General features: G+C 34.7%; 1 protein-coding gene across 1 annotated transcript; it reads right to left on the minus strand.

Moving 5' to 3' along the window:
- Window positions 1-8,001: 8,001 nt before the first annotated feature.
- Window positions 8,002-8,585, minus strand: LOC141247537 (uncharacterized). The gene is given in 2 exon segments (XM_073669230.1): window positions 8,002-8,441; window positions 8,444-8,585. Coding segments are annotated over 2 exon segments (582 nt in total).
- Between the last annotated feature and the right edge of the window lie 1,770 nt (window positions 8,586-10,355).

Here is a 10,355-nt window from a genome sequence, read left to right on the forward strand (position 1 = left end):
ATACAGGTTCAGAGATAATAAAACAATTCGAAAAATGAGCTTTGATCGTAGTTGGATGTATAATAGAATATTGGATGAAGTGTCCATGTAGTAAGACTACATGTCAGAATACGTTTTATCGAAGCGTCGATGAAGTGAAGTTACACGTCATGACTAACAGGTTTGTGCGAGAGTATTTTCTATGGATTCATCATGGTGAGAATGGTGTGCAACAACCGTCTGAAGAGTTTCAGTATGGAAATGTGGAATAAAATTCAGTTCAGAGAATGGTTACTGATGTAGCTTGGCCAGGAATGTTTGGAGAAGAAGGTGTGAATGAAGAAGCTCCGAATGAAGAAGCTCAGAAGTTTTATGATATGATGCATGCAACTGAAGGAGACATATGGCATGGTAATAAGAAACACTCACCTTTGTCTGGAGCTGTTAAGATGTTAGAGATTAAGTGTCGAAATGGAGCTTCAGTGTCTTTAGTAGACGATGTGAGTGATCTAATCGAGGAATTGTTACCTGATAAAAACAAGATGCCAACCAACTTTGCAAACATCAAGAAGTTGGTGAATGGTCTCGGCTTGCCATATGATGTAATTGAATGTTGTATAGACAACTGCATGATTTATTGGGGGCAAGATGAAAATGCCACACAATGCAAAGTATGCGGCAAGCCAAGATGGAAATCCAACACAAAAAAAGAAGAAGAGAAGAGTTAATGTGCCGTACAAGAAGATGTTCTATTTTTCTCTAACTCCGAGGCTACAAAGGTTGTATGCTTCAAAAGCAATAGCAAAGTATATGAGATGGCACGCCGAACATGAAATGATTGATGGGAATATGTGTCACCCGTCTGATTCTCCAGCTTGGAAACAATTCAGTGAGTTACATAATGATTTTGTAGCAGATGTTCGAAATATCAGACTAGGATTATGCACCAATGTATTCCAACCATTTGGTAGCTTTGGGCAGCATTACTCTTCATGGCTAGTAATTGTGACGACGTATAATCTACCTCCAGGGATGTGTATGAAAGACGAGTTCATGTTTTTGACAATACTTGTCCCCGGCCCTCGAAATCCAAAAAGCCGGATGGACATCTTTCTACAACCGTTGATAGCCGAGTTGAACCAACTATGGAGCCAAGGTACGATGACATATGACATCCATAGGAGACAAAATTTTCAAATGAGGTATGCATTAATGTGAACAATCAATGACTTTCCTGCATATTCTATGTTGTCTGGTTAGAGCACATAGGGAAAACATGCATCTCCATATTGCATGGAGGATACTGATGCATTCACACTCCCCAAAAGTGGAAAATAGTCATGGTTTGATTGTCAAAGAAAGTTCTTAGCTCCAGGTCATCCTTACCGTCGGAACAAAACTAATTTATGAAAGGGAAAAGGAGTGAGCAACAAATTTGGAAGAATGAAAACAGGCTAAGAGTTGATCGAAGAAGTGGAGCGTTTGGGGTTCATGAAGGCATACGAGTATGAGTCTGAGAAGGTTCATGCTCATAAAGCTAAGAGTCATGGCTGGAACAGGAAGAGTATATTTTGGATTTTCCGTATTGGAAGACAAATATGATTCGATATAATATCGATGTGATGCACATTGAGAAAAATGTCTTTGACAATGTTTTCGATACCGTGTTAAATGTCCCCGGGAAGACGAAAGACACTGCAAAATCTCGGGAGGAATTGAAAGATATTTGTGATCGTCCAAGTCTAGCAAGGAATGAAAGCACCGGTAAATATCGAAAGGCGTTGTGTGCTTTAGATAAAGAGGCAAAGAAGATTCTACTTGAATGGGTTAAGTCCATTCTTCAACTACAGTCATAAATCCTTATATTCATAGTCTCGCTCAAGGGCCACTCCAACGAGTGTCTACATACAATGGATTTGAGTGAATGTGTTTAAGTTTCAAACTCAAGCATATGGTGAAGACAAAGTCACGATGAATAGTGGTGTCTGTGTGAAAGGATCTCTCTATGCCTCGGGAGAAAGCGACTTTTATGGAGTGTTGGTTGATATTGTTGAGTTGGAGTACCCAGCCTTGCCAATCAAGAGGGTCATGTTATTTAAATATGATTGGTTCAATCCGACACCAAGTGTCGGTATGACAGTGCATCAGAGCTAAAATATGGTGGATATTAATCATAGAAAGAAGTACAACAAATATGAGCCATTTATTTTAGCAGAACAAGCTACTCAAGTCCATACTTACCATAACCAAGCAAAAGACGAGATAAAGTAAATTGGTGGGTTGTGTGTAAGATAAAGGCGCGAAGTGAACTTGACATGCCAGAGACTCTTGTTTCGGCTTTTCAGGATGACGTCACAGAACATCATCTCATTGTCACGACATCTGACGAGGCACCCCTACTTGTTGATCCAACTGACGAAGTAGAAGAAGTTGAGATTCCATCATCATCTTCTTCAGAAGAAGATGATTCTGATTCAAATTATGAATAAATAGCTAGGATAACGAGTAGCTAGTATTGTTGTAATGAGCATTATATTATGCGTTGTTATTTTTGAATGTTGATGAAGAACTTTACCATCTTTAAATTATGACAATGTATTATATGTTATTTTGTATACGTTATTGTAAAATTACAAATGAGAGGACAACCCAGCAACAGAGGTAGGAGTAGACAAACCCCTGTCACCGACGTACCTGTAGAAGTGGTCAACGCAGAAGTAGGGAAAGGTACACAAACCCATGCCACCAACCTACCTGTTGAGACTGTTCATGATGAGCCACGTTCTCGAGTTCCATCTGAGAGGACGCATATTTATCCTCAGGGGTACGTCATTGTGTAATCTTATTTAACATTAATTAATTATTTGAGTCGACTTATAGTTTTTAATGCACACAGAAACCGGCTTCATGATTCTCGGAATCATGATTCTGGGACGGTATCGAGGCATATGCTTTGGTTATTCAGGCAACGGTGGTATCACGAAGGCCACCAATGGAAGGGTCTTAGTCACGACCAGATTGGTTTCTACTTTGAGGAACTGAAGGTAATTATCATATTTTCTATTATATTAATGTCTTGTTATTCTAACTTGTTTGTTTACTTTGTTCAGAAATACTTTTGGTGGGACCAGTGCTATAGTGAACAATTCATCAGAAGTGTCTTCGAAAAGCATGCTGCTATACGGTATTCGGACACATTAACTAAAATGAAGAAAAATAACAAGAAATGTGCGACCGTTCTCGACGTGATTTGGCGAGCCTGGCAGAGACAATGTGCAACATTATAAGCACAACAGATGTCAAGCACCTACCGTGCAAATAGACAAAACGCTCCAACAGGACATGATGGTCCAGTGAATCATACTGGAGGGTCTCGGTCTGCTTTTAAGCTCAAAAAAGTTTTGGTATGATTTAAAAATATTCTTACGTATAATCTCTTAAGTTTTATTAGTAATCAATTGTTTTTTGTGATACGATAAGGAGCTTGGACGGGAGCCGACTCTCCCTGAGCTTCATGTGTGCATGCACACGAAGAAAGATGATCGCTCTCGTTTCATTGACCAGAAATGGAAAGATGTTCATGTAAGTCAATTCTAATTTATATTGGTTTTGATTTCCTTGAAGGAAAGACATTTCTATTGTGTTTGTGTGTTGCATTTGGGCATTATTTGTACGTGATAAATGTTATGAATGGTGGGTAGCGTTTACAGGTTTGCAGGTCACTGTTGAAAAATGGGTAATGTTCGTATTATAGGGTAAGTGCTGTCCAATTTTTCAAAAATATTTAATGTACATTTATTTAATGTGCATTTCTTGAATTGCAGGATCGATTTCAGGCTGAGCGTGCTCTTGTTGAACAGTCTCAACACACTAGCGAGGTCGAGGGTAGCTCAACATTAGTAGAGATAGACGAGAACGAGTTGTTCTTGTCTCTGGATGGAGTGAAGGGGCACTGTATTTACGGGATAGGCACAGCGTCTTCATCGTATCAGATATCCTCTCATCAGCGTCGTCGTGCCTCCACCAGCTACTCACAAGAGCAAGAAGAACAGAGAAGCATGGACGAGCGCCTTAAGGAGATTAACGAGCAGATGAAGGCGAAGGTGCAGGCAAAGATGCAGGCGGCGATGCAGGAGCAGATGAGAGAGTTCCAATCCCGCTATGAAATGCAAGCGGAGGCCCAAGCTAGAGTCCAGGCTACACATCAGGGGCACATAGCGCAATTGATGTCCTCATTGCCCCCCGAGCACCGTCCAAGAGATCAGGACGAGGACCATAACATTCTAGATCAAAGTGACAAGTGATAGATATGGTTCAAACTTGTTGGTTACTCGAAACAATTACTTGTTAGTTACTTGAAACAATTACTTGTCGGAACATGTATGTTATTCGAACAACTATTTCTTAATTACTATTCACTTTCATAATGTCTACATCTTTTCGGTATTAAATAGGTTTAACAGGAAAATAAATATATAATAATATGAATTTGTGAAAAAATTCCCAAAAATAGCGACAAAACAGATGTATTAGCGACGAAAAATTGCTCAGTAAATGCTTGAATTACGTGTGTCTTGCTCAATATTTAGCGATGAAATTGATGTATTAGAGTCAAAATATTGCTCGCTAAATGCTCAAATTATATTTGTTTCGTCAATAATTTAGCGACATAATGTATGTATTAGCGTCGAAATTTGCTTGATAATTAGCGACAAAAATTTGCATGCTAAAGTTGCATGCTAATTAGGATTTGGAATTTCGATGCTATTTCCTCGCTAATTCGACGCAACTCAGTTGAATTTGAAAGGTGATTTAGCGACAAAACTTGCACGCTATTTCGACGCTAATTGCGTGCAAAAAACTTTTTTCGTCGCTAAATGTAATTTGCGATTAGGGTCGTACCGACAAACCGTTAGCATCGAAAAAATTGGAGATCAGCGTCGAAAGATTTTGACGCTAATCTCCTGTTTTTTAGTAGTGGAGATTTTGATTGTTTGATCGTTAATGGTTTACAATGCAGGTAACATGTAGTTCCCTTTACCATCTAGGAGCTACAAATCTTCCATAAATCTTCTAAGCATAAGTACGTATCTATTGTAAGGAAGTAAGATAAGTATTTATTTATTTTGTTGCGTTTGTTGTTGAGAGTTTTGATATGGCAATAACCAAGAGTCTAGCGGTACATCAGATAAAAATCTTGATGATGGCAGCTAGAATACTCAAATTGACCTCATGTTTATTGGAGTGATTGCAAGAACGATGTAGTAATATTCTGATTCCTTTGTAGCTTGTCGTTTTTTATTTCTAATTTGTTAAATTATTCATACTAGAATTTTAGATTAAAGAATTTTATTATAGAAAATTTACGAATTTTCAATACAAATTTATGAAACTTCAATACAAATTTATGAACCTTGAGTATAAATTTATGAACCATGGACTGAAATGAAAAAGTTTATGAATCCGCAATATAAGTTTTATTAAAGAAAAATTACGAACCTTCAATACAAACTTATGAACCTTCAATACCAATTTAAGAACCTTCAAGATAAATTTATGAACCTTCAATACAAATTTATGAACTTTGAATATAAATTTATGAACCATGGACTAAAATGAAAAACTTATGAATCTGCAATATAAATTTTTTTATAGAAAATTTACGAACCTTCAATACAAACTTATGAACCATCAGTTAAACTTATGAATTTTCAACACAAATTTATGAATCTTCAATAAAAATTTACGAACCTTGAATATAAATTTATGAACCATGAACTGAAATGAAAAAGCTGATGAATCCGCAATATAAATTTTATTGCAGAAAATCTACGAACCTTCAATACAAACTTATGAACCCTCAATATAAATTTATGAACCTTCAATACAAATTTATGAACCTTAAATACAAATTTATGAACCTTGATATAAATTTATGAACCATGGACTGAAATGAAAAAGCTTATGAATCCGCAGTATAAATTTTTATAGAAAATTTACGAATCTTCAATACAAACTTATGAACCTTCAATATAAATTTACGAAACCTTCAATACAATTTTATGAACATTCAATACAAATTTATGAACCTTGAATATAAATTTATGAATCATGGAGTGAAATGAAAAAGCTAATGAATTCCAAGTATAAATTTATGTACCGCCTATATAATTTATGAACCATATAAAGCTCGTATGGCATAACAAAATTCTAAAAGAATTGTAAAAACTCATGAATTAGTAAATAGGTGAGTGATGCTACAAAACAAAACTCATGAACTTACTATGGGAAATTCATGGACCTGAAAAAATATCTTAAAAATCCAAAAAAATCACGAGCTAAAAAAGACATGAATCAAAAAGAAAAACTCATGAGGTTGTAGATACGTGAATCTCCAATGATATTTTGTGAAAAGAAATTTATGAACTAAAAAAATAAAAATTATGAGCAAAAAAGACACAAGCCTCCAATTGAATTTATTACAGAAAATTTATGATCCTTCAATACATATCTATGAACCTTCAATATAAATTTATAAACCTAAAATAGAAAACTCATGACCCATGAAAAAGCTTCATAAATCTGTAAATAGGTGAGAAAGTTCATAAGAAAAACCACATTAACCTGAAAAAAATTAATCGAGATTTAAAAGTGAATTTAAGATAAAAAGACACAAACCTTCATTTAAATTTTGATTATATTTTTTTCCTGAACCTTCAATATAAAATTTACGAACCTGTAATATAAATTCATGAATCTACAATTTAAAATTCATGAATATATAACACAAAATTTATCAGCCTTTAAAAAATCAATTAAACTTGTAAGAAAATATTAGTAAATCAAACATAAGACACTCACAAAAATGGACTTAAATGAAAAACTGATGAACCTGCAATATAAATTCATGAACTGTCAATATAAAAATTTGTGAACCATTAATAGAAATTTATGTACCGTCAATATAAAATTTAAGGACATAATATAAAAAGCTCATAATACATTATAAAATTCTAATAGAGTTTTAAAATCTCATGATTTTGTAAATAGGTGAGTGATGTTATAAAACAAAACTCATGATATTACTATAGATAATTCATGGGCCTTGAAAAATATCCTAAACGTCGAAAAAAATCACGAGCAAAAATAGACTTGAATCTCCAATAAAATTCATGTACCTTCTATATAAATTGATGAACCTTATATATAAAATTCATGAACTTTCAATAATAAATTGATGAACCAAAAATATAAAATTCATGAGCAAAACATAAATTGATGAACCTTTATTATAAATTGATGAACCTTCACTATAAATTGATGAAACTTCATTATAAAATATAAAATTTATGAGATATAAAATATAAAATTCATGAACCTTCTATATAAATTTATGAACCTTATATATAAAATTCATGTACCTTCTATATAAACTGATGAACCAAAAATATAAAATATAAAATTCATGAGTAATAAATAAATTGATGAACCTTGAGTAAATTCATGAACCTTCAATATATATAGATGAACCTTCAGTATAAATTGATGAACCTTCAGTATAAAATATAAAATAAATTTATGAGATATAAAATATAAATTCATGAACCTTCTATATAAATTGACTAACCTTATATGCAAAATTTATGAACCTTCGATATATGTTCATGACGAACCTTAAATATAAAACAACAAAAATTCTTATAGACTTTAAAAATCTCATAATTTCTAAATAGGTGAGTGAACTTATATGAGAAAACTCATGTTCTTATTATAAAAAATAAACGACCGTGAAAAAAGATATCATGGATATCCAAAAGAAAGTCATGAGCTTGAAGAAACGTGAATTTCTAAATAGCTGAAATAGAAAACCAATGACCCACAAAAATATTCATAAATTTATTTGAACCTTCAAAACAATTTTATGAACCTTCAATATAATTTTATGAACCTTCCATACAATTTTATGAACCTTCAATATAATTTTATGAACCTGAAATAGAAAACTAATGATCCAAAAAAAAATTATAAATTTCTAAATAGCTGAGTAACTTCAATATAACTTTGTTGTCTATGTTTCCTCCACTTCTTAACAATTTCAATCTGTTGTTTCTTGTCCTTAACCTTCTCATTTTGTTTCTCAACTTAAACCTCATTTGCAATCCTTTTAGACTCTCTAGACTTTCTCCCCTCTTCAGCCTCTTCAATTTGTTTCTTCTCAAACAATAGCTTGCTTTTCACTTTTACCATGTGATTATCAGACTTCACCATATCAGCATAGTAATCTTCTGGCCTCAAGAAAGGAACGCGCATAGACTCGAGCTTACTAAAAACTTGTCTTGTTCCTTGCAGGACTTGGGTGTAGAATGCAAGCTCACGTGCAAGATCATCGTTCACATCTACCTCTTTGTCTCCATCAAAGTCCAAATCAATTAAGAGCTTATGGACCCAATCAACATTTTCACCCATTTTATATCAGCAAGTTTATCTAAAAGACCTTCTCGATTGTAAATGGATGTCTTTGATGGTTCATCTAGCTTGATGTCTTCTTTCTCTTCATCTGAGTCCAATTCGAGTTCATAATTTGAAAGTTCTCTATAATCTTCCATTTCGAAAATGCAAATAGAAAAACTATTGTTGCGGTTAATTCCTCCTTAGCTCTAGAGACAAATTATATCCTTGATTCTTTGTTCACCAGATTTTGCTGCCAGAAAATCCAAACTCCGGTACTCTCTTATGGAGCATAAATATATACCAGTAGCTATCCAAAGGGAACCACATAAGAGCAATAAAGCTGTAAAAATCATGTACTGAACTGAACAAAAAGGATAACCTTGGCATACCGTAGCAAACGGAGAAAAGCGATTGGCAAAAGAGATCAGTAAAAGATTCTGCTGAATTCCTTATATAAGGAAAGGGATCAGCAAAAGTTCATCAAAAGAGATTAGCAAAAGATTCTGCTGAATTCTTTATATAAGGAAATAGATCAGCAAAAGTTCACCAAAAGAGATCAACTAAAGTTCAGTGTCCGAGTTCTTAACATCTATTTTGCTGAATTCCTAACATCTATTTCATCACAGAATATGAAAGACATCAACAAAAGTTCAATCTCCGAATTCTTTATATAAGAATACACCAATCTAGGGAAAAAAAATCAGAGAAGCTTCAATGTTTAGTTCTCCATTAAATTGTATACTTCCAGATTGCCGAAAGATGAAGAAAAACCCTATCAGCGGATAAGTGAGATTGGACGAGGCAATTGCAAATTTTACACAATTAAGGACGAAAGATGGCAAGACGTGATCGAATCTGACAGCAATACCTGAATTGGATAGTATTAAGCAGTGGTGTCCATGGCATGAAGTAGAAAAGCAATGGAGCATATAATAGAAGTTGTGATGGCGAAGATTCCATCATAGACGCTCATTAACCCTAACATTTTCCTTCTCCTCCGAAGGAGACCATTCTCCTGAAGTAGTAGAACTTCCGGCTTTTTGAAATACCCTACAAAACCGGAATAGAACCACTCAGATTATTGGACTCATACATAGGGTCTCCAGGTCAATCATATTGGCAAACTCCTCTGGAATTCCTCCCTCAAAGTTGTTGTCGTAGCCAATCAACAAACTCTTCTGTTTTGACAAGCGAGAAAGGCTAAAAGGAAATCTTACCGGAAAGTGAGTTTTCATTCAATTCGAGGACCTCCAAGGACTGGATATCTGAGTAGTTCACGTGGATGTTACCGAAAAAGTAATTCCCAACAAGCACGAGGGTGCAGAGTTTGTTCAGTCCGGCAAAATCCACCGGAAGAGGCCCGGTGAAGTGAAGTTGTTTTTGTAAAGGTCGATGACCTCAAGCTCAACCATGAGAGCAAAAACAAAGCCTGGTAGTTCTTCGGAGAAGAGATTGTTGGAGATGTTTAGGAACTGGAGAACTGTGAGATTGGCTAACACCGACGAGATTTTTCTGGTGAGGTTGTCGGCTGAGAATTGCAGCTTCAAAGTGAAATGGACAAACAAATCAGTGCCATATATGTAAGAGAAACGACGCTACATTTGATGCAAGAACGAATCACCATTGATGGGGAGTGAAACCATGGACGGGAGTGAGATCCAGGGAGAAAGTGATACGTTAACCTTTTAGAACAGGGACAATTATGTCTTTTAACTTAATTTTGTATTTATTTACAAAATGCAACCGAGTGTTTAATGGAGTCTTCGGAATTTTTAAAAATATTTGTTTTCTTTGCTAATTTTTCTCAACCGTCGATCGTCCCGATCCGACGGTTCAAATGAGTACTCACCTACTCACCTTAATATCTCTACTCACAAGAACCTCCCTCTGAAAAGAGTATATCAATGTAAAATATTTTATTTTGC

The sequence above is a fragment of the Phyllobates terribilis genome, unplaced genomic scaffold, assembly GCF_046119375.1.
Source record: "Phyllobates terribilis strain yellow unplaced genomic scaffold, ASM4611937v1 Scaffold_3122__1_contigs__length_89387, whole genome shotgun sequence".
Lineage (NCBI taxonomy): Eukaryota > Metazoa > Chordata > Amphibia > Anura > Dendrobatidae > Phyllobates > Phyllobates terribilis.